The following is a 24,762-nucleotide window of genomic DNA, read 5'->3' as shown; positions in this document are numbered from 1 at the left end:
AAATTTTTGGGCAGGTAAAATGATCTCTTGGAGCCCTGCTGTGCTAAGATGCACCATTAATATTACAGATGGTGAAATTACTTTAAGGTTTAATAATTTTGCTACTAAAAAACTTAAACTTAGTTATTATTTAAATAGGTAATTTAAATTTAGGTACTATAATTTAGCAATAAATCTGATGTTTCAAGGAATACCATTTATATTAATGGTGTACATTTATACAATGATAATAAGAAAAGTAAGATCCCTGAGGTTAAACTTAAAGTCACATACTATAAAGAAAAAAAGCTTTACTTCTGGAAATAGTAGTCAAGGAACTTCATTTAGCAAAGGTTATTTTACAAATTTAAATTTTCAAAAGAAACAAAATTCCTTAAATCTATTTTTAGGTACTTGTTTGGAAAATAAAATAAGAACACTTATAAATATTGGTAATAACTTGAGAAAGTTTTATACAACACTATTATCAGAAAAAACAAATTTGATTATTTTATTTTATTAAAAAAGATGTATTAAAAATAGGTAAGCGATGTGATACTGGAGAAGGGAAGGCATTTCTTAAAAAAAATAAAAGTGGAAAAATAAAAACTGCAACAAAAACTGATGAAACTTCTATACAGATACATGAAACTTCAATGGGAAAATCAAATCAGCAGGGAGAAAACATAAAGTCAGATAATAGAATAGTTAAAGATTTAGCAAGTGGTGATGATTTAAATTCAAATATTTCCTTTTCGTCTACTGATAACAAGCTTGAAGTTAGGCGTGGGAACAACAAGAATATAACTAGAAATAATATGCCTAAGTCAAACAAAAAGACCAGGTCAGATTAAAGTTTTATACATAAGAGCTTTTAATTTATTTTTTAGAGTAGTTGTAATAAATTTAGAACCTTATACTGTTTTTGGTATTTTTTCATATTATTTTTGACAACTAACAAAACAAAATAATAAGTTTGCTTAGAAAAAATTACAACCTTTCATATTTTAATTTACCTATAAAGGTCAAAATTATTTAAAATTAACATTAGCTCTTAAATCAGGGGTCGGCAGGTCAAAATGGAACGTTTTTTTTTATGTGCTTTAAAAAAAATATTTAAAGACATTTTTTTTTAACAAAAAAAAATTAGGCGATAGAATATCCTTTAAATATAACACTAAAATTTTATTTTTGTGTTTTCGAAAATACTAGTATGTTAAACAAGTTGAATAAAATTTTTTATGTGGCCCGCGGGCCCCAGTTTGCCGACTCCTGTCTTAAATGAAGGCTTGAAGTAAGTATGAACTATATTGCAGTTTTTATGAGTAGTTTTTTTTACTTACCCATCGTGCAAAAGTGACCCTTTGTGCATATTTGACCTGTCCCCATCTTAAAGTTACTTTATATGTTAATAAATGGTCAAACTAAGATGGCAGCTTTACTTTTATGTAAAAAAATAAAGTTATTTATCCTATTTTGCCTTAAATATGATAATAAATAAAAAGTGTGTTTCTATTCTTATACACTGATTTTTTTTTTTTTTTGATAAAAAGTGATTAGTTAGATTAATTGTACTTTGAATAACTTAAATCTTTATTTATTGTCAACCTTTTATTACTGTTTTTGTTTATTTTTAGAAAACTCAATTGGGAAAAACAAAACTTTTAGTAAGATAAATTATGATACTTTCTACTACAATTTTTAAAGATTATATAAATTTAACATTTGGTACACAGATCATCAAAAAGTAAAAACAAGTTAGAGAGACAGCTTGCGTATTCATCATTTTTCATATGTTTATCTTTTGCACTTTGCATGCTACCAACAAGTCTATTGTTTGTTGTTCAAGTTAGTTAAACTTAGCAATATTAACTTTTAGTGCAATATTTTAAACTTTTTTTTTTTGATCATTTACAAACTGCTTAACTTTAATTGATAAACTAAACTAATCATTGAAATTAAAAATTAACTTGTAAATAATAAACATTAGGTACTGACAAACAAACAAATGCCACCATCTGTAAACTTCATGGTTGGAGCAATAACATGGCTTCATGCTGTAATAAACCCAATTATATATGGATATTGGAACAAACAGTACCAAAAAGAGTACAAAAAAATATTTAAACTACTGCCATGTTTTAGATAATTGTTAATTGTAAATTTATATAAAATACATGACTTTAAAAGGTAAATAAAATGCTATGAGCTCAAACTCACTCGCTTGACCTTCAGGAAACATTTATTGTTGCAGAGGGGAGAGTGAGTTCTATGTTTTTATTTTAAAAAAATGTTAAACAAAATTTCAATTTTAATTTTGAAATTCTAAACTATTTTGGTGTTTATTTTGTAGGAATTATTTATTTAATCAAACTTTTAAAAGAAAGTTTTCTTAAAAAAAACTGTAACTAATTTTTAAATATTTTGTTATTCAATATTAAAAACTTTTTAAATTTCACTATTTTAATGAAAACAAAAATTTAAAGTTGTTTTAAGAATAATCGTCAAAATTATTATGTTTTGTTGAGTTTTGTGATTCGTTATTTGATCATAAGTAATAATATTAATAACATATGGATAGCATTATAGTCTTTGAAAGCAAAAAGAAAACAACTTTAGGTTTCATCAATGAGATAATGTAAAAGTTGATTTTTTTTATTAAAAATTTTATTTCCAGCATTAGTCATTGTAAATGTTTAAAATAGCAATTAAGTTACTTGCTGCTGGTACTTTTTACACATTTGATAAGTATAACATACTTAAATTCAGTTTCAATTAATAATATCAAATTATGACTTTTTATTTACTACTATTGCTACTTACTAGCTTTGCAAATGAATAAAAATATTCTTGACTTAGGGGATATAAAATTGTTTATCTTTGACTAATTCGATCTGTGAATATAATAAACATTCCATAAATATATATAGTAAAACCTAAAAGATTGTGCAACCTCAACAAATAAACATATCGAAATAAAGGACATATATTTTTGAACATACAGATTAAATGCCCATTTGATACCAATACTGTAATTTTTTATTACTTATACTGGTCCTGGACATGACGTAAAACTGTTCTGGTGCATGATTTAACAACCGAAAGGTTTTTTGTGCACCAGGTACTTGGACCAAACTTTTTGAGCGTTTTTTTGTCGTTCATAAACAATAAATATATATTAACTTATATTTATTTAAATCACAATACAATTCATTCTTGCCAGAACAATTTATTTTAACTAGATGTTTCAAAACTTATACTTTTTTGGCTGTAATTGGTCAAAATTAGAACTGCAAGATCAACTCAATTTTTAAAATCTGGCAATTATGTTACACCAAACCTTCTAAAGACAGATATTTTCTATAAAGACTTAAAATTTTCAGGAGCAAAAGCATCTTGCTTACCAAGGTAGTAAACTGTTTATTAAAATGCCTAATGATTTAAAGGCCAAGATCATTTTGGAAGTTTGCAGGCTAACTTAAGAGAATTAGAGTGAAAATTTTAAAATAACTAATAGTAAACTTAGGTTAAAAAAAAGGTTATTGTTTATATATGTTTTAGAAAGGAAACTGATAGCTATTGTTTATAGCTATTGTTTATATATGTTTTAGAAAGGAAACTGATAGCTACGTTATACTAAAGATAGTTCTAACTGAGTTTGTACATTAGGTTTAAATGATGTTGGCTCAATCTATAATAAAGTAAATGCTTTTTTTTAATTATTAGTAAAAAATTGGTTTAATTATTGATAAATTTTTGTGTAAATAAATTAACAAAGTTTGTTTAAATTTTTGACATAATCGTTCTTAGAAAAATTAAACAGTTAAATTAATAACTAAAACTACTGGTAAAGTTTAAATTAAGTTTTAATAGTTTTTCTCATAATTTAATATATAAGAACTTTTATATATGTTAATTATTACAATTAAAATTTTTGTGTTTTTTGGTCTACTTACATTGTTTACCTTTCTGTATTGAACTGTGTAGTTTGAAGACAAGAGCTTTGTTTGACGATGAACCTTTCTGTACATAAATATTGTGATCAGACTTTTGAGCGTCAAATTCAACATCGTTGTAATTAAGTATTATATTATTTCTCAAAAAATGTCTATGTTTTTTTTAAGCTAGCAAAAAGTATTGTAATTAAATTATCTGTTCGACCATAAAAAAATCAAATTTTCAAAACATATTACTTGCATTTTTACTAATGTACTTTAATCTAAAAATTTATAACGAAAAACAAGTTGTGAAGACTTTTTATAAAGACTTAAAATACAATAAGTAGTTTCTATTTATAAAAAATCTTACAAATTTAAATAAAAAATGTTGATTTTTCAGATAGCAAAGAATACCTCAAAAATTTTCTGCTAGATTGAATAATATAAAAATAATGAAGCTTTCTGTTTGATGTAAAGTAAATGACTATAATGATTTCTATTAATGTTTATATATGGAAATAGATCAACATTAATAATTTGTTTTGTTGTCTTTAAATTCTAAACTTATTTTAAAATACATTCCACCAAAAACATATTTTTTTTATAAGATTCCTGACTTAAACTACACTTGTTCTATCATTTAATTTAGTTTTAATAGATAAGGTTTTCGAAAACATAGTTTATGTCTAAAAAAGTAAAACAAAACTAAGAAAGTTTTAGTTAGGTTTTTATGTAACGATACTTAAATAAATTAAAAATCATATTTAGTCCTGGATCTGTAATCTGTATCCATAGTGCTTGTGACTTAACAACTAAAAATCTTTTTCGTAGACCAGGTCTACGTTAGCTGCAGATCAAAGGCGCTTCTAATTGGCTTGTATTTCACTTATTCTTGTTTTAAGTCTTAGTTAGTAAAATTTATTTTGATTAACTTTTTATATACTTTATATTTTTGGGTAAAGTGGGTTAGCGTTGAAGGTAAAATATAAAATTCTTGGATAAGATGGGTTAGGGATAAGGGTATAGATATTCTTATTAAGCTACTGTATTGTCATTTTACCAAATTTGCATAATGTTATGAATGAAAAGAAATTTGAAACCCTACAACTGCAGTCAACCGCTAGGTCTTTAGACCAAACGCTCTACGTGCTGTTTTTTTTTTCTTTAATTGACATAAGTCTAAAGTTTATATTTGTAAAAAACAAAAACATTTTTATTAGCTTAGATAAGACCTTATCATCTAATAAAATAGTTTAAAAATAATTGATTATTAAATAAATATATCTTTCTTGGTTGAGTTTATTTACAAACTAATTACAAGAATGATAAAATCTGTACAAGAAAACATAATGAAAGCTAGGTAAATACTTATACAATTATCATGTTATTAAATTATAATAAGATTAATAGGTTTTAATACTACTCAATGACATGACTATCATAGTTGTCAGAGATTTAATACTGCGTAAATCTAACATTTTTAAATACTAAGGTTTCTTAATTTTTTATCTTCAAGTGTCTCGTTATAACTTAAGCAGGAACATATATAAAAAAAACTGGTTTGTCCTTGGCAAGACGTTAAAATGTATCCAAGTGGTGTACTGTGTGCGACTCGATAACCGTAAGGTTTTTTCGTACACCAGATCCTTGAAACCAAACTTTTTGAGTGCTTTCTTGTTGTTTAATAAACTTTGTTAACTTTTAGGTAAGGAATAACATCTGTAAACTTATGTTTATTTTTCAATTTTAGGACCTAATCAACAAAAAATTAACGAAAAACTTTCCATTTTTAATTTTTAATTAAAATTAATATAAAACTGTTGTTAAAATACTAAGCAATAAAAATTAATTGATAAACTTTATCTATTTTTTTGTTTAAGCTGCCAATATTTAAAGACAGTTGAAAATTTTTTAGAACTTTTAGTTTCTTCGATTTATGTAGTTTAGCCTTACATGACATTTTAAAATAAAATAAATAAAAAAAGAAACATAGAAATTGAAAACATAAATTGTTGAAATTATACTGTGTGTCTTTTATAAAAACTTTCGTTGATATTTTAGTACTGCTGGAAAATTAGCCGAAATAAAAACTACTTTTTACAAGGATTTTCTCAAAAGTAACATTTTTTCTCTACTTGTTTTGATTATGAGAGAAGCCTAACCCATTGTCATTATGACCTAAGTTGTTTTCATGGTTTTTTGAAATACATTGTCTTCTAGTCTAGCTGAGTTATTAATAAATTTAAGTCTTTAGTCTAGCTATTTAACTTTCATTACTACAGATAGATGATATTCTGATTATCATCTGTTTAAACTCAACTTTTGTCTATTAGTTCTTTATTCTGATAGTTTAAAAACCAATTAGGTTAGAGATAGGCAGCCAATTGTAACTCTCAGGCTAATTTCCTTATCTAAAATTGCTTGTGGGCTGCACTATATAGGTTAAGTATTCAACAGGATTGCCACAAGGCAGGAAAAACAATAAAAGTCAGGAAAAATCAGGAAAAAATAAGGGTTTTTGAAAAAAAGTCAGAAAGTTTGACAAAATTTGAAAAAGCATCAGATTTAGTCAGTTCATGTTTACAAAATATCTTGTTTTCCAAAGTCTTCAAATGGTAAAAAATTAGTCAAAATCATTTATAAAACTTCGAAATTTTTCTATTAACATATTGAACAACAACCCTACTTGAACAAGCAGTTTTTGTATGCTTTTTAGTATTAATGATCTGTGGCAAGTACATTTCCATATGTTCATAAGTTAAAAATTACAAGTATTTTGCTGATAGAGCTGTTTATCTGAAATACATCAATCATACACAGATGACAGTTTGACTTTTTTTTAATTCCTATTTTGAATTTTTTTTAGTGAAAATCAGACTAGTTTTGATAAATCTCTTAAATCTCATGCTCATTTTTTCATATTAAATTCAGATTTTTTTTATAAACGTTCTGTTTTTAAAAGATCTATTGTTATTATTCTGCTATTTTTAGGTAAATAAACTTGAAAAAAGTATTTTTTGTTTTTGACATATCTTGTATTTAAAATTTTCTCTCTCCTAAACTTAGGTTAACTCTGGTTAGTTTTTAGTCACTTTGGCTAGCTTTTTAAAAATGTGGCAGTCCTGCATAATGGGGTTTGTTTTGTCCTTATTAGGACTTTTAGTAGTTAGTTGTTATTAAAAGTGATTGTTATATATAAATGTAAACAATAGTCATATTCTACTAAAAGCCATGCTGCTAATATATATATAATTCTATTTAAAGGTCAGCTCTAGTTAAAAAAAATATTTTGCAAAGATACTGCACATACAGTTATGAAAATTTTTGTATGTACTTTTTAAATTCCTTAAAAGTTTTTTAATTTAAGCTTATACTCTTATACTGTTTTCTTATAAAAAGTGTATGTTGAAAAATCTAAAGTATGATATAACTTATACATTTATAAATTATATACTTTACACAAAAAATTATTTGTTTTTATTAAAATGCTTACTAAAGTTAAGCGGCATAAAGTTTAGTTTGGTTATTGACATGAACTTAAAAAAGTTTTAAAAACTATTATAAATGCTTTAATTAGAGAAAAAAATGAACAAATAAAAGTCATATTAAATTAAAAGTTTTAAACAAACTGTTAAATCTTTAGTTATACAAAACAACATATGTGAAAGTCCATTAAATATTTTTTAGTAGGGATGATACACACTCAAGCTTAATTAGACTAGACCCTAAGTTATCTAAAAATAATATTATATCTAAAAATAATAAATAAAATGATAATATAAAGAGCTAAGATAAAATAGTATGATTGTGAAAATAGATTGAGGTAGTTTTATATAAAAAAATATTATACTAAGATCCATGATCTCAGTCATTTTAAAAATAGTATACAGGTAAAACTGAGTTGTGCAAGAGCCTCAAAAATAATTTAAAAATATTTTCTAATAAACTCAGCCTTTTTTTTGCTTAAAGAGTGACAACCCTTTTACAGTTGAAATATGTTTACTTAATTGTTTAAGATACTTAAAAATTTCAAAACTTGGCTTTTTATTTAACTTTGTTTTGATGAGTATTGAAACTTTATAGATATTTGTAATTAAAATAAGCGCTACAAAAATGTGCTACTAATTTAATAATAAATATGGATGTTACTTTATAAATTGCTATTCATGGAACTATCGACACAACAGAAACAATTCATTCACTGCCATTTAAAAATAGTGAGTTGAATTTGTTATAGTGTTTTATGTAATAAGGTCACAAACAAGGATAAATTTTAAGTTAAAAGCGTAAGAACTAAGGGTATTTTTCTCAATTTTCGAGTATAATATTAACCAGGGTAAAAATAAACTATATTGACATGGTCAATGGTCATCATGTTTTATATTTTTTCTCTATTGTAAGCAAAGAAGATATAGATTCAATTAATAATACAAACCCCTAAAATATATTGATAACATTGGTTGTTTTGCATGAAAAGCTTGTAATAAGTTTAATTGTGTTATAAAATTTTTTACATAAATTTTTTATTTTAACATATTGTTCTTCTTGGTCATTTGTTTATTATACTCAAGTGTAAAAAATAAACCGTGTATAATCCTAATAATATTTAAGAAAGTTAAGTTTCCAATTCCTTTATGTGTTATATAACTTTTTCTATTTTTAGTACTTTATTTAACTTATAGTTTTGAAATTATAGCGCTTATTTTTTAATTTTTTTAAAGCATTTTTAGTATTTATTTGAGTTATAATAAGAATCAACTTATAATAAAATATCTTATTTTGTTTGAAGCAGTGTAAAACAAATTTGTATAAATAGTTTTATTACAAATAAAAGAATTTAAATCTGTTTTAAAAAATGTTTAACTTATTTTAGTATTTTTTTTAAAAGTTATATTATTACATTAGTTCAAACAAAAAAATTAGTGATAATATAGTGGTTATTTTTTTATGTACTTATAATTATGATACAATAAAAAACAGTCATAAAGTTTAGTTTCACTTATGTTTTATTGCAGTATTCTAGGTTATGTTATATGTCACTATAATTTAATTTTAAAGTTTACTATCGAACTAGCTTAAAAACTTTAACTATAATATTTAAAGTATGGTTGCTTAAAAATTTTAATTTAGCTTTTAAAATAGTTTTACATCTTTACTACATTTTTTTGTTTTATAGTAGTATTATACAGTATATTTTTATAGCTTTTTAAAAACAAAATAGATTTGCTTTAGCTTATTAGCTTTAATTTAAGTATGTAGATTTTGTGGGATTATAAATTTAGATAGTACTTAAATAAAAGTTATAAGATTTTTTGTCACTTGTTGTCTTTAAATTTGAAAAAAAAACTTTACTTCAGAGTGTGAAAGGTTTATCAAAATGTCTCCAGCTGCTTGCCACGACAGTATAAAAATCCAGCCTCACTGGTCAACTGAACAGCTTTTCATTAGATTGAACAACTTGAATGCACTTCAACGTGATGATTGGCTGAAAAGTCCTCTTCCTTCATCTAAACAACTGGTTGGTTGAAATTTATTTAAATTTTTTAGTTAATTTTAGAAAATGTTAGCAAACAACTTTTGAAATACCCATCTAAATGTGTTTAGTTTCAAAAGGCAATCATTACCAGAAATTTAGTTTAAGTTTTAGTCAGAAAGTTATTATGCAAACAATTTTGCTGACTCAGTAGTATAAGTTTGTTTATTTATCATTGATTTAATTTACAAGAAAAATTTAAATTATAAGCACATTTTTTGCTGATAACTTGGTTAGTTTTAAAGTTATTAGTTAAAAATATTTATGATATAAATTAAGAGTATTTTAACTCCTATTAATCAGTTTTTACATGATCACACAATTACTATTGAATTCTAATATAAATTAAATGTTTTAGTAATAAGGAAAATCTACTATTTATAAAAAACGTATTTTCAGCTTGTTTATTAAAAATGTTAGACTAAATATATTCAGAAACCATAATTTTCAACTAAAATAAAAAGTTGCTGTTAATAATTTAAATTTTAGTGTTTTTATTAGGTTAGTAATATGTCAGATGTATTTAAAATTTAATAAATCCATCATAACAATAGTCCAAAGTACAAATATATAACATACAATATCCTTATTCAATCTATTTTATATAAAGTTTAAAGATTGTCAAAATGCTGTTTTTACACAATAAACAATTGCAGATGTTTAAATTTTTTTTTGAGATTATTAAATTTTGCGCATTATAAAAGTGATACTTTAAAGTAATTAAATTTTAAGACTGAACAATCATAATTTTATATTAATGATTTTATTAAAAATTGTAAATATTCAAATAAAATGGTCATTCTTCTCTCAAAAGTGTTTTTTAAATTTTTAAAATGGATATGGCGCGTTAATTCAAAAATTGAATCAAGTGTTTTTGAGATGCTTCTTAAGTGTCTTTGTTTTACCAATTTGTAAACTTGTGTGCCCTAATCCATTAGCATAAGATGTATGTTATCAGTAAAATTTTTAATTTAAACCAATTCTTTTTGTTAATTGGAATCCTTCCAACTAAATTTCTTAAGTTATTTATTTTTTAAACAATATTATTAAAGCTTTATTATAGTCGTTTTAATTAATTTTAATGAGAAGTATATTTATTTTTATTACTTAGATAAACTAAGAAAATCTTTGAATATACTTTGTTAAGGTCATAGTTGGGTTCTATGTATTTATTATAAACAGGGTGCCATTAAACCTGGAATTTGATAATTTAGGCTAAAAAACCTGGAAAAACCTAGGATTATAACAGTTTTTAGATGTTAAGTAGTAAAATTTTTTGACACAAAAAATCTATCATATAGATAAAAAATATTTTTGTCATCATCCAACATTAAAGTATTTAACATTTATTTACTTTACAGCATCTTTTCAATGTTGTTATACTATTTATTAGTTTTTTACCTAAACTTAACTTAAAACTAAAAATAGACCCAAAAACAAATAATTTTAAAAACGTGTTATAAGTTTTGTAAAACCAATGGTCACCCTGTATAAAACTATATTGGTTTTTAAAAACTTAAACTATTTCTTAAGAAATTTGTATTTATCTCTTAGTCTTTAAACCCTTATAACTCTTAAGTCATATGTTGTATAGAGTATCTAATAAAATTTAGGAAATAATAATTATTTTAATGCAATCTGTATTTATGTATAATACTTTTAACAGGATGAAGTTGGATGCTCAGATCGTGACAGAAGTGTTAAACTAATGATGAAGTTGACCATGAATTTTCAATTCGGCGCTGAAACTTTTTTTCTTGCTGTTAATATTTTAGACAGATTCCTTACTAAAGTCAAGGTAAAATTAAGCACATTTAATTTCACATTATCTATTTTATTGTTAGCAGTAGTTCTTTTGGTCTGCTGAATCTAATTATGAATTTCATTACAGGCTCACCCCCGCTATTTGAAGTGCATAACGATTACTTGTTTCTATCTTGCTTGCAAGTTTCATCAAGAAGAAGAGGTTTATTTTTAAATAATTTTTTATATTGATATTGTTTCTAAATATTTTTCCTTTTAGATTAAAGCCTATGTAGTTAAAAAATGCAGTAAATAAAATTAAAAGTGATTACTAATGCTTTTTTTTGTGTGATTCAAATGAAAATAAAAAGTTACTTATTTACATGATTTAATATGGTAATATGTGATAATGGCATGACCTTTGCACGGGAGTAAGTTTTCATCAACGCAAAAACTGCTATAAAAAACTGACTAAAATTTTAATTACTTTCTCCAATGACAAAACTGGATAAAACCGTTTAAATTTTTTTTTGGTGATTTTCTTATAACTTAGTGATTTATTATTTTAACCTGGTTAGTAGGAGGATAGTTTTTCAGCAAAATGACATTTAGATTTTCTTAGGATATTTACTTAAGTAGCAGTTTAGTATACTTTACATTTAAGTTTTATAGCTGTTTATATTTGATTTAAAAAGTCATGTTTATGAAAAGTTTTCAAGTTCTGGATGAAGTAAAAACTTAAGTATCCTTGAAAAAAAAAACAAAAACTTGAAAAAATAAAAGCTTAAGCAGGATAAGTTTTTTTTAAACTTTAAACAAGTGAATATCTTATTGATTATAAATTATACAATTCTAGGTTTCCTGTGCGTAATTTAAATGAGTTTTTGTGAGCAAATTGTGTATTATTATCCCTGAAAGTATTTAACTAAAAATCGATTGTTGAAAGTTATTAAAAATTTTTCTATAAGCTAACAACCAAAACCCTCTTCTTTGTACCTAAACATTTGTTTATAACTTAATGTTCTGTCAAACAATTTCAAGCTTATACAGTTATTAGACTTATTTTGCACACGCCTAAACTCATCAAATGCATTTCAGAACATTCCACGCACAATACACCTGATCGAAGCTTCGAACGTGCAATGCAGGATTGCTGACGTTCTGAGGCTCGAGAGAATTATTGTGGACAAGCTTCGGTGGAACATTCACACTTCCACCAGTGTACAGTATCTGTATGTGGTTAGTATTTTTATTTGCTTTGTTTTGTTTTAAAATTAATTTACTTCAAAAAATCTAGCTAAAATGACTAAACAGTTTATTGAATCTTAATCCTCGTTTAAAATATTTTTATGAAAATAGCTTTAAAAAAAGTTTCAATTGGTTCCAGTTTGAAATATTGATAAACTGTAATCAATTTAATTTGGGTTTATAAATGACAAAAACAATTTCTTGTAAAAATACGTCTGTAAAAAAATCCTAATTTAAGCTATTTAGTTTTATAAAACACGTATAGCATTTACTTTAACTTTGTTTAATAATAATAGTAATAATAACATATTCATCATCGAACTGACGAAACGTAATTAACAGTAAAATTTTATGATTTTATGTTGAACGTTTTGGAATTTTCTCGAAAAAAAAAGAGTAAATGCGTGCAAAACAAGAGAAATATATATTTAGCTCCGGCTGGTTTTTCTCTTTGATTCGTTCCAGTTCTCTTCGTTGAAATTTTTGTGGCGTTGTGTGCAAAGCTGCAACAACAACTATACGCTATATTTAAAGCCGTTCACATTCAAATGGCTGACTTTCGCGAAAATGAAGTGCTACTTGATTATATTGCATTTTTTATGGAAATTGTATCAACATATGTTTGTTTAGTGTTCCAAAAGTCTATTTTTATACTTCGAAATTTTAACAATGGCTTGTTTAAGTAAAAGTTTAAGATCTAAATTTAGTTAAAGTATCAGCTGAAAAACTTATTTAAATAACATTCATAAAAGCTGCTCTATATAAAACTAACTTTTCTTCACAAACTCAATTATGAGTAATACAAACTTAGTTTTCGATTTGTTCCTATTAAAATTAAGTAATAGCCGCTTAAAATTTAATTAGAAATCTCCCTTTTGTTTCGCTCAAGTAAAACATGTTTTATTTGTTTTTGTTAGTAAACAATTCAACTCACGCACAAGGAAATCATAACAATAACGTCATATGATAAAATTTTACTCTAAATCACAACAACAGGAACTTTTAGTTGCAGCTTTTATATTTTTGTATTTCTTATGCTTAATTGTCTTTTAATTTGAATAGTCATGTGCTATTAAGTTCACAGCTGGTTATTTCAAAACATCATTATATTAGTTGTAAAAGTAAATTAATAAGTTCACATTCTTATTTATTATACTTTACCCAACATTAAGCTATGTTGTAACATTTACTAGTTAAAACATTATAAAATATTAAAAAAAAGTAATTAGCGTTGTTAATGTATAACTAATAAATAAAATATTGAACACGATAATGACAATCTATGTTAACAAACATAAGAAAGAAAAATCAACGCTAATAATATGGTTAGAGGGTCAGGTCTTTAAAAATCATCTCGATCATCTAGCTATAGTTTTTTACTATTTAAAATTTTTTACTATTACTTTTTAATTACTTGCAATTTAAACCTTCACCTGTGTATAAATGATTACTTACAAGTAAATAACTCTTAGTAATAAATGTCATTAGTCATTACAAAACAATTTACTTTGTATAAATATTCTTTTGGTACGTAACACCAATGACATAAAAACTATAGTGTTTTTGGTTTTTATTTTGAGTTTTCATATATTTAAACGTTTATACATTTAAAAGTTTATAAAAATAAATACTAAAAAATAATTTAGAATTATAAATTGTTTAATTTCAGTCTTTTTTATGATATTTGCTTGTTTTGGATGGTTCTTTTCAGTTTTAAGTTTCGCAAAATAAAATTCTTGTAAAGTATTTGTTCCATAAAATTTTTAATTTATGTCCTCTCATAAAATTGCTTATTAATTTAATTATTCTTTTATAATATTTATGATAGTTTAGGGTAATTTTTTTTAAATTTTGATAAGTATGATTGCTTGATTAATGCACACGGAAAGTAGGTAAAGACTTAAAACATGCGTTAAGATATATTCATAGTAGATGTCTTGTATCATATACAGAGCCATCAGACTGTTCAATCGTGTATTTTAAAACTTTTAGCCGCAAAGTATTAGAAATATGCCTTAATACATAATAAATATAATTTTTTAAAGCGATAAAATTATATAAATGTTAAACAACATTGAATTATATATTATCAGTTTGTTGCACATAGTATAGTGCCCAATTTATTTTTATTGTAACTTAAATGAGAACATTTAAATATAAGTTATGCTTGAGAAAATTCCTAGACATCTAAAATTAAATAAACCTCACAATATAACGACAAGTCAAGCAAGTTTTTGTACCTCGTTAGTTGGGTATAATTTTAAATAAGTCCTTAATTTTATTAATGTGTTTATGTCTTAAGAGATATTTACTATAGCCAGTTCCAATAAAAAAATATTAAACTTAAATTTCCAAAGATAAAACTTAAATCAGTTCTACTAAATAAAAGAATATTTATAAAGTATCAGAGTGTCTCTATAATTAGATACAGAATAACGAAATTAGTTACTACTTAACATCTAAATATGGAAAAATTTTCTAAAAAATAAGTTTGATTTTTTTTGTTATTTTTTTACTATCATATTTAAAACTAGTTTTATTCAAGTTTTAACGAAAAATAAAGATGCAATACTATTTAAAGTGGTAATTGTTTATTATAGCTAAATGTTTTTTTTGATAGTTTGAGGTTTTCTAAACTCTTGTTTTAGTGAATTGAGTTTGTTTAGTATTTTAAATCAGATGACAAAAAACTATTTTAGTTTAATTGCTTTGTTATCACGTGTGCACAATGTGCGTAAATTAATTAGATGTTACTAATCTCATTGCTGTTTACTTCATTAAACATTTTGTTCTAATATTTTCATTAAATTCAGATACAAATCGTATATGATAGGTTTGTTATATTATCATTACAAAAAAATTTCAATAAACTTTAAGTTAAAATTTTTTAATAAAAATATTTCAGTTTGAATATCTTTCAACAAAGTGCTTATCTTAAAATCTTTCTGAGTTATATTTATAACTTTTATAAAAAATAAGCTGTACAATCACAGCTATGCATTTGCTATTTATCAATACAACTACTGATAATTTATTAAGCAATCTTGAAAATTTTCGACAGCTTTTGAAATTAATACTAATATGTTAATACTTTATTATCTTAAAAGCGTTTATTGTACTAAAGATATAAAAATTAAAAAATTGTAAATCAAAATTTAAGTTTCCTAAATTGTTACTAAATAAATTCAACTTTCAACTGTGGTATCAACATTTACAAAAACAAATAGTCAACTTTTTTTTTAATCAAAAACTTACTTTTTCAATTAAAGCTTCCTGTTTACAGTTCCACGCAATTCAACGTGATTTCGATGCTTGAAACATTTCAAAATAAAGGCGTAAAAATAAGAAACATTTACATTAGCATCAACTTTTACAAAAAAAGTTAACAAAAATATTTTGTTTGCAGTTTCACGCAATAGCAGTGGGCGGCAACATGAACAGTGTTGAATCTCAGTTGAACCTGCAGAAGCTGGTCAGCATGCTCTCACACCTCATATCGTGCTACCAAGTCGCTTTCACGCACACTTCCAAGTGCTTGGCGCTTTCATTGCTTTCCGTTAACATGCAGCAGTGCGGGTTCAACTGGAGGAACGTCGTTTTCAAGATTGCTGCTTTCGCTAAAGTGAGCATTTTTTTCTTTGCTTTTTATTTGTTAGGGTTTTTATGTTATTTTTATATTAATTAACTGTTTTTCTTGTTAAATATCATTTCAAACATTTGAAAATTTGCTTAAATCTCTAATACAAGTTTAATGATATATACTTACTATGGCTTTAAATTGTAAAAAAAAGTTAAACATAAAAAAAATTAAATTATTAATAAATAAATATTTATAACGCCTGTTATTTTGCACACTTTCGAAAGATTTTAATAAAATATTGATGTTAACTAACGCACATTTTTAACTCTTTTAAACTTTACAAACTAAAGGTAAGCAAGGAGGACATAATGGTATGCAGAAGGGATATACAAGAAAATTTTATTATGCAGCAGGCTACGAATGAGAACAAACTTTTTGTTGTGTCCGTTCCAATTGATGAAAAAGTTTGTGTTTTTATAATTGAAAAATGTTATAGAATGTTTCGTTCGCTTCACAAAGTCAACTTGTTAATTTTAAATAGTGTTTATTTTTTACATCATACTTGAATAAAGTTTTTATAAAAAAAAACAATGGTTATATAGTACTCTATTTTATACTTATCTAAAATTTATACTTTTAATATTTTAAATGAAATTATATTAAATAGTTTTTATAATTCAAGGTTGATGATTCGGAGGAAACTCCTTACCATGACGTGTTGATGGGCGACGACGAAGAATCAGTCAACCAGAACGAAGAGAGCGATAACGTCATATACGAACAGGAAGTTTACGACATGGACCACGACTTTGTCGAGGACGACTGTGACGTAACAATCGAAGACGAAGTGGAAGACGTGATGTCACCGGCTGTGACTTACGCTCAGATCGTGAAAAGGAGCCAAGAAGGTGAGAACATTTGTTATTAATTTATATTTTCAAAAGTTTAATGTTGTATTTAGGTGTTTGTTAATAGAAATTAATTGTTAGAAATTGAAAAAAAAAAAATCAATCATATTTTTAGTGGTAAGTTTGTATCTAAAAGTTTGATAATAAATTTATTCAATCAAAAATCCTTCTGCAGAAAAAGTCAGCCCGGAAAATTCGAGCAAGCTGCTGTCTTCCAAGCGGCCGAACGAGGAAACGCCCCGATTTCACAAAAATTTTCACGAAAACTTTCCGCAACTTCCGGTAATGATGCATTGTGAAGATGGCGTCATCAAGAGCAGACCTGTTTTCGTCGGAGCTTAGTTGTGACGTCATGATATTATTTTTGTTTTTGCGGAATTCAGTTTGCGCCTTTAAAATATTTAAAGTTTATTCTTTAGCGTTTTTTTGCTTCAATTTTTCCAAGAAGCTTCTTTTAATTATGAAAAGTAAACTTTTTTTGTGTTGCTTTTTTTTTTTGCAAACTTAGTTGTGTTGTTTTTTAAATAATATTTGTCTGATTTGTTTTTGTTTAGTTCTAGAGTTAGAATTTAAAATCTCAATTTTTTTTTCTTTTTACTTTTTAACGTACATGTTATAAAACTTGTGGTATTTTTAGAGTATGGATCAACACTGAGAATTTTCCTATAAAACTATTAACTTCTGCTTGGTGAACATAAAAATAAAGTTTTTATTTCAGCAATAATTTCTGCGTAACTTTTAGTACTACAAGGCCTGTTAAAATTTGCTTTTGCCATTTAAACTTTCTTCGTTTTTTAGCAACACATACTTCGCATGTTTACTTTTTGATATTTCGTTTGTTTGTTTACTTTTAGTGAGCGTGTATCTGTTCGTTATTTTTCAATGTAAAAAACAAAAATCACATAAAAAAAAACAATCATTAAAACAAATAAAAAATATTTGCATAAATTGTTACGTTTGTTATGATATAGTTTGAGTAGAGATAATAAAAAATACACGTGAAAAACATTTAACACTTGTTTGTGGAGAACATTATCAAAGAAAAGTTTTGTGTTGACTTTTTCTTTATTACAAACCGCAATAACAATCTTTCACCAACTAGTTGTTACAAGTCATGGCTAGAACGTTCTCACTGATAAATTTTATCAAGATAAGTAAACAAGTTCTTTTACCAACTTGTCCTATAGGTATTTGGCCACAAGTAATTTGACTTGATATTTTTTCCTTGTTAACTGAAATAGTTTTTAACCTCAGCCATTTAGTTTTTATTTCAAAATAGTTTATATTTATATTGTCGGTTTATGCAGTAGCCTGTAATCTAGTAATTTATGTACAAATATATTATTTTTTGTTTACAACAGTTAAATACATTATTGCAATACAAACAGTTGCGAATTTATAAAAGTTGCGGTTTCGGACGGTGGTTATATAAAATCAACTTGAAAAACAACACCACTTCACTGTAATTGACCTTGAACTAGTTGTATTTGTGAAATTTAAGGGTTCATAAACAATTATGAAACTTAGCAAATTTTAATTAAGTTTCTGAATGTTGTTGAGTTTTTCTAAAAATATAAAAAAACCAAGACGAAAGTTATAATGAGAACATTTTATATACTTGGTTAAGAATTTCATAATTTATGTTTTTGTTAGGTTACTTTAAGTATTAATCTTTATCTTGTATTTTTTAGAGAAAAAATAACTGATACATCTGCTTATAATCAAAAAAATGTTTCCATAAATTTAATGTTTAGTGTGTTTTGTAAAAACAAATAATTGTACAACTAATAAGTGTACATGTTTTATACCAAAAGATTTATTGGTATTGTAGAATAAATTTTACGAAAAAAAAAGTTATCTATAAAAACTAAGTTTATTTACGAAACACTATAGCTATCAAGTGGAGTGTGGAAATAATATTAAATGGATATTAACTGTCGTAAGATACTGTGTTTTGTGTAAGTTTGGTTTAAAGTGCACAGTGTGTACTTTTTTTTATACCGGAAAAAGTTTTAAAACACTTAGTTATAAACAATTAGTAAATTTTGTTCAAACTAAGGTGAGTAAGTAAAAAACAATAATATTCTGAAATATCTGATAACCTTTCTTTTTAAAAGTCATCCTTATTATTTAGTAAACTACTTTTACTATTATTTTTTTGTCGAATCACATTTCAAAATAATTTACGTAAATATTTTTTTTTTTATAACAACGTTTCTAAAAAAATATAATGATTAAATAAAAGACAAATGTCCAATCTAAAAACGCTAGATAATACATTTTCATTTTGAAAACATTTAAGTGCTTACTCTCGCTAGATCTTATAATACTTGTGTTAAGCAATGTTTCATTACAATTGCTAACTTAAAAGTAGATGTATTTTTCAGAGAAAACTAATTACTCACTTACATGGGAAGTTTTATTTATTTCTAAACATTTAAAAATATCCTAGTACTTTTAGTACGTAAAACATAAACTTAGAAGGATTACATCTATTAAAAAAAGTAATGTTTTATTTTAAAGTTTAAAAACTTTAAATAAATAAATAGCTTTATAACTTTAAAAACATAGATTGATAATTTTAAATCTTAAAAATTAACTTAATAAAAAAAAACTTAGACAAAAGTGATAAAAATTAGTTTCTTTAAAAAAAAAATAATTTTTTGAGTTTATGAAAAATTTTAAATTACCTGCACTCAAAGTCAGAAATTTACAAACTTAGATACGTTTTATATTTATTTTTGAAACTAAATTTCTTATATTTTCAAACAATCAGTGATTTGATTTTTAGAAGTTAAAACTAGAATTTTAAATTTAAAGTAAGTTTAAATTAGTTCAAGTATCACAAAATCAATAAATATGTGCTCTAGATAAGTTATGTGTAGATAACGCTTTTGAATAGTTGATGCTTTTATAAAAACAGAAAACCAGTAAAGGACACAAATTATTTTAGATTTTACGAATTTTTATAAAAAGTTAATAAAAGAAAAATGTTATTTAACAAAATAAAATTTACGATTTATAAGATTTTAGTTTATATTTTTTCATTGCGCGATAATTCAAATTTTCCCCCTCGAATTTGAATATGACGTCACATTAGTCAAGATGGTCAATTTTAAAGTTTAATTTTGAAAGTCATCTTACATGAAATTGCTTTTTTTAATTTTCCCGAAGACTAGCTTTCTACCACATATTTGTATCTAGGTAAAATATTTTTATAAATTAAGTATAAAACGTATTCGTTGCTTTTCTGTAGATAAAAAACTTTTTGGAATTTCTAATATATTAGATACATCTAATAAAAACTGCTGACTTTGTTTTTATATTTGTTAGTATATTTTTTTCCATAGTTTTTCCTTAGTTTTATAGAAAGTTAACAGCAAAATAAAGTTAAGATTGATAAAGATAAAAACAAAGTCCTTAGAATTTAATAGTTAAAAGAAATCTAAAACAAAATATCTTCAGAAAAGTATTCAGTTCGTTTTATACTTGACTTATAAAACAAATTTTCCCTAGTTACAAAGATGTGGTAGAACATTTGTCTTTTGAAATTTAAAAAAGGCAGTATGAAGTAGGATGACTTTCGAAATTGAACTTTGAAATTGACCAGCTTGACTAAGGTGACGTCATATTGAAACTGGAGAGAAAAAAATTTGAATTATCGCGCGTCGGGCAAAAAAAAAAACAAAACAGTTTATTTCAAAACACAATAAAGGGTAGTCATCTTGTCTGTAGCTGGTTAAAGTATATGTGAAGCAACTTTTATATTAATTATATCTTTTTTTTGTTAGTTTAGAGTTAACTAAGTAACAGGAAAAAAACATTAATAAAAAAATTAAATATACAAAATTAAAGACTAAAATTATATTTGTAAGGTTAATAATATAATTCCGTTTATATTAAGAAAATAATGAGTACATTTTATACTTAGCTTATAAAAGTATTTACAAACATGTAGTAGAAAAATTGTCTGATGATTTTTTTCTTAAGTAAGACAACTTTCGAAGGTGAACTCTAAAACTGACCATCTTGACTAATGTGACGTCATGTTCAAACTTGAGAGGGGAAATTTGAATTATCGCGCGTCAAGCGAATATAAAACAAAAAAATATTTTTAAAACACAAAAAATCGTAGTCATATAAAATAGTTAACATATTTTAAGGAAATTTTATATAAAAAACTATTTTGTAAGCATTTTTTTATAACTTTGGAAAAATCAAAATAAAAAATATTGAAGTACAATTTAGTTCTTTTATAACAATTTGTTAAAATAAAAACATTAAAATTTTTTGAAATTAAATTATGAAACTATCTCATTTTTTGGAACACTGAAACCTAAACATTTTCTTATTGGTTTAAAATTCGAATAAAGTCAATTTAAGTAGTATGAGAAATTTTTTTTTGTTATTAAATTCCTTCCTACCTTTTACAAATAACTTAATCATCCAAGCGTATAGTTAATAAAATGAATGCTCAGTTTAAACTATTAAGTACAAGTATATAAAGTTTTTAAGTGTTAAAAACTATAGGTTAACAAGTTTAAAATTAAAAAAAATAATTTATCAACTACTTTTTAAATATTTTCTAATTGCTAAAAATTAATCTTATACTGTTTAAGTACGAATAAAAAAAATCTAATTTTAAATACATACTAAAAGAAAACAATGTAAAATGTTTAATTTTGAATTTGAATTAAGTTTACATCATATAATAAGTTTAATATTTTGTTTACAGCCAATGTCCAATCGCACTACTAAGCAGTTTTTCTCATCACTTTCTAGTTACTAGTTAACTTGACTGAACTTGTAAATCTTAAACTCATTTGCACCCAAGAATGTTTTTGTCGCTGAAAAACAAAATTACTTACAGCATTCCATACATAGGTAAAAACTAATTTTTTCAACTAAAAAAGTTTAGGTGCTGTTTAAAATTTTGTACATATTTAAGAAGCACTTAAAAAAAAAGTTTTTATTTTGCTGTTTTAAAAAAGTATATATTCTGTTGTTGGACTGTAAACAAACATTAAACTTTTGTTTTTTATAAAATATTTTTTTTCAAAAACTTTTGTTTTTTATTTTTAAACCATTTTTTTATTTGCAGTTAATTTTTTGCATACAACAAATTTTATTAAATTTTAATGTTTTTTGTAACTCGAATATCAGAGAGACCAAAAGTTGTATTTCAAAAACAATAAAAAGTTGAAAACAAAATAAGTATTTTTTTTTTAATATTTTTTTTTCAATAAAACTAAAACAAAAAAAAAACCGTTATATAGAAAGTAAGCTAAAATAAACCTTTTTTATAAAAAAAACTAAATCTTCCTTGAAAATTTTTAATTACGTTAAACACTTTAAGCTTTAGAACAGGGGTCGGCAGCCTTTCCAGAAAAAAAAATAACTTGTAGGCTGCACTAATTACCAAAATATTTTCGAGGGCCACAATTATTTAGAAATAATCCTAGAAGTTATTAAAAAAATACAATTCTAAACCAAATTAAGCAGTAAATATAGCATTAGTTAAGAGTAACTATTAAATTAAGAAACTAATTATAAGTTTTTATTGCAAAAACTTTAAAAAAAAATGTTTACAAAAAGTGTGTTATTAGCTAAAAAGTAGTTCGCGGGCCGCAGATTTTGGCTTTGAGGGCCGCATTTGGCCCGCGGGCCGCAGTTTGCCGACCCCTGCATTAGAACAAAATAATGCTAACTTTTATCAAACATGTTGATAATTTAATTTAAGCTATTGAAACACTGATTATCATTTTATAACTTTCTACAGTTATAGAATATTTTCATATTTGAATATTAATTGTCAATTAGAGTACACTTTTTATAATAGTTTGTATATTTATGCGATCGTTCAAGCTAGTATATTGGTTTACTATCATTTCTAACTCGCTATCATTTCAAACCCGATCATATCTAACCCGATTACTTCCAACCCGATCATTTTTAACCCGATCATTTCTAATCCGAACTAACCCGATCTGTATTAGTATGTTTATTTATTATTGCTTTAAAATAAGGGTTGTGTTTTAAAAACAAATTAATCTTAATAAAGTTGTTTTTATTGAAATTTAGTTTATTTTGTTTAAAATAAAATTTAATATTCAGATATCTTTTGTTAGAATTTAAATTTTAATATTTATTGCTATTGGAAGTTTGTTGTCCTACGCTAGACTTAGGCATCAAGATCTGGGCCACTTAAACTGAATGGCACATTACAAAAAGAAAAAAAAATATATACCTTAAAATCAAAAATTACAGTTTTATCTAATTTTTATATATTAACAGCAAAAGAAATCAACTTTAATATAATACTAATTAACTTATTTATGATTTGAAGGAGAAGGTTTTTAACAAATTTGGTTATAACTTCATAATAAGCAACTTTAACATCAACTCTTTCAACAATCAGTGAGTTCCAATAAAACCAAACACAGCTGCACAATCTTTCATTTTAGAATTAAATTTAAATTTCTTTTCAACAAAAAACCTTCTCTGCAAAATTCAGCAACACATATTGGGACGATTTAGTAAATTATTTCAATGATTTTAGTGCAGCAATCTGCAAAATAGTCGGAATACCGCCCTTTTAAATTAAAATAAGGTTCAGGGTTACTTTTATAAATTTCATTTAGAACATACTAGAATGTCAGAATTTAAACAAACTACAAAAATTCATGAATAAAATATCTTTTTGTTCAAACATCAACCGGATATACACATCCTGACATTTAGATTTAGGTTCTGTACATTTGTGCAAACGTTTTGTATTTCATCGTTTTTTTATCAATTATTTTTGTCGCTTTGCCAAAGCATAATCGATGCAATTAAAATAAACATTATTGGAATTAAGGTACAGACAATTGTAAAAAAAAAATCAAAAATTTAAGTGCATTGACTAACCACTAAATTTAAAACCTAAAGTCGTAAGCACATTAAGAATACAGGTCAAATAAATATCTATCGAAAATATTTCAAAATGTTTTATTATATACAGAGGAAATGCGCTGCTAATAAAATAAAACTGTTGAATGAACAAAATCCCGATAAATGTATAGTGGTTTAACTTAAAATTATCATCATTAAGTTCTAAGTTCTTAAAACGAAAGTGTATACTGTTTAATCAAAGTCAATTGTTGAGGTAGACGTTTTTAATATTTAGAACAGTGGTTCCCAACCTTTTTGATGCCCCGCACCCCTAAAGTCTCTTAATTTAATCTCGCACCCCTAACGCATATGCTATAATTATTTATTAATAATTTGGTTATAAAATCATTGATTTCATTAATTAATAATTTGTATTTTAATTTTTATGATAGTGTACTATATTAACAAAAATAAAATACTTGGAAATTTAAAAACATAACAAACTATATTCGAACAAGTTTTATATATTTTTTATAAGGTAGAAAACATCAGAACTCACTCTTCCCTCTGCAAGGATAAACGTTTTCTGAAGGTCAAGCAAGTAAGTTTGGAGCTCATCACTTGTAATTCTACCTGCTCATTTTTTAACTAACTTAAAAAATAACTACTTTTCAATTAAACGAAAAAAACAAATCTATATTTATAAAAAACAATTTTTTTTTTCAATTAACATTAACAAAAAACTAAACTAATCTTATATATTTAATAAAAAAATCCTAAATGACACGTCGTTATACTCACAAGGTATTTAACAAGTTATTAAAATTCTATTCATTCAATATTATTTTAAAAAAGATTAAGAACTTAATTTTTAATCTACTCTAAAGTTAATGACTTTTTTGTTCCTGTTTATTGCACAAAACTTTCTGAAAACGTGGCATTTTGTTGCTGATGGAAATT

The 24,762-nt window shown here is 24.7% G+C and overlaps 2 protein-coding genes across 2 annotated transcripts; both read left to right on the top strand.

The window, feature by feature from the left end:
- The first annotated feature begins 223 nt into the window (after positions 1-223).
- Positions 224-2,128, top strand: LOC145836652 (uncharacterized). Its single transcript, XM_082944439.1, has 4 exons — positions 224-238; positions 621-823; positions 1,716-1,827; positions 1,970-2,128. Exons 1-4 carry the CDS (start codon positions 224-226, stop codon positions 2,126-2,128), a joined length of 489 nt encoding a protein of 162 aa, XP_082800565.1.
- A 5,870-nt stretch (positions 2,129-7,998) lies between these two features.
- LOC145835704 (cyclin-G1-like) lies at positions 7,999-17,869 on the top strand. Its single transcript, XM_082943402.1, has 9 exons — positions 7,999-8,134; positions 9,275-9,435; positions 11,117-11,248; positions 11,342-11,416; positions 12,292-12,432; positions 15,848-16,063; positions 16,372-16,485; positions 16,704-16,929; positions 17,105-17,869. Exons 2-9 carry the CDS (start codon positions 9,295-9,297, stop codon positions 17,269-17,271), a joined length of 1,212 nt encoding a protein of 403 aa, XP_082799528.1. The 5' UTR covers positions 7,999-8,134; positions 9,275-9,294; the 3' UTR covers positions 17,272-17,869.
- Positions 17,870-24,762: the final 6,893 nt, after the last annotated feature.

This window comes from Thalia democratica, chromosome 5 (genome assembly GCF_965202585.1).
Source record: "Thalia democratica chromosome 5, ktThaDemo2.hap1.1, whole genome shotgun sequence".
In the NCBI taxonomy this organism is placed as follows: domain Eukaryota; kingdom Metazoa; phylum Chordata; class Thaliacea; order Salpida; family Salpidae; genus Thalia; species Thalia democratica.
The sequence above is the reverse complement of the archived record's forward strand: the minus strand, read 5'-3'. Positions and strand labels throughout refer to the sequence as shown.

Coding starts and splice junctions, on each gene's coding strand:
- LOC145836652 (XM_082944439.1), top strand. Junction 824..1,715: donor AAGTCAAACAAAAAGACCAG/GTCAGATTAAAG, acceptor TTTGGTACACAG/ATCATCAAAAAGTAAAAACA. Junction 1,828..1,969: donor GTCTATTGTTTGTTGTTCAA/GTTAGTTAAACT, acceptor AATAAACATTAG/GTACTGACAAACAAACAAAT.
- LOC145835704 (XM_082943402.1), top strand. CDS start 9,295: ATGTCTCCAGCTGCTTGCCACGACAGTATAAAAATCCAGCCTCACTGG. Junction 11,417..12,291: donor AGTTTCATCAAGAAGAAGAG/GTTTATTTTTAA, acceptor AATGCATTTCAG/AACATTCCACGCACAATACA. Junction 16,930..17,104: donor CGTGAAAAGGAGCCAAGAAG/GTGAGAACATTT, acceptor ATCCTTCTGCAG/AAAAAGTCAGCCCGGAAAAT.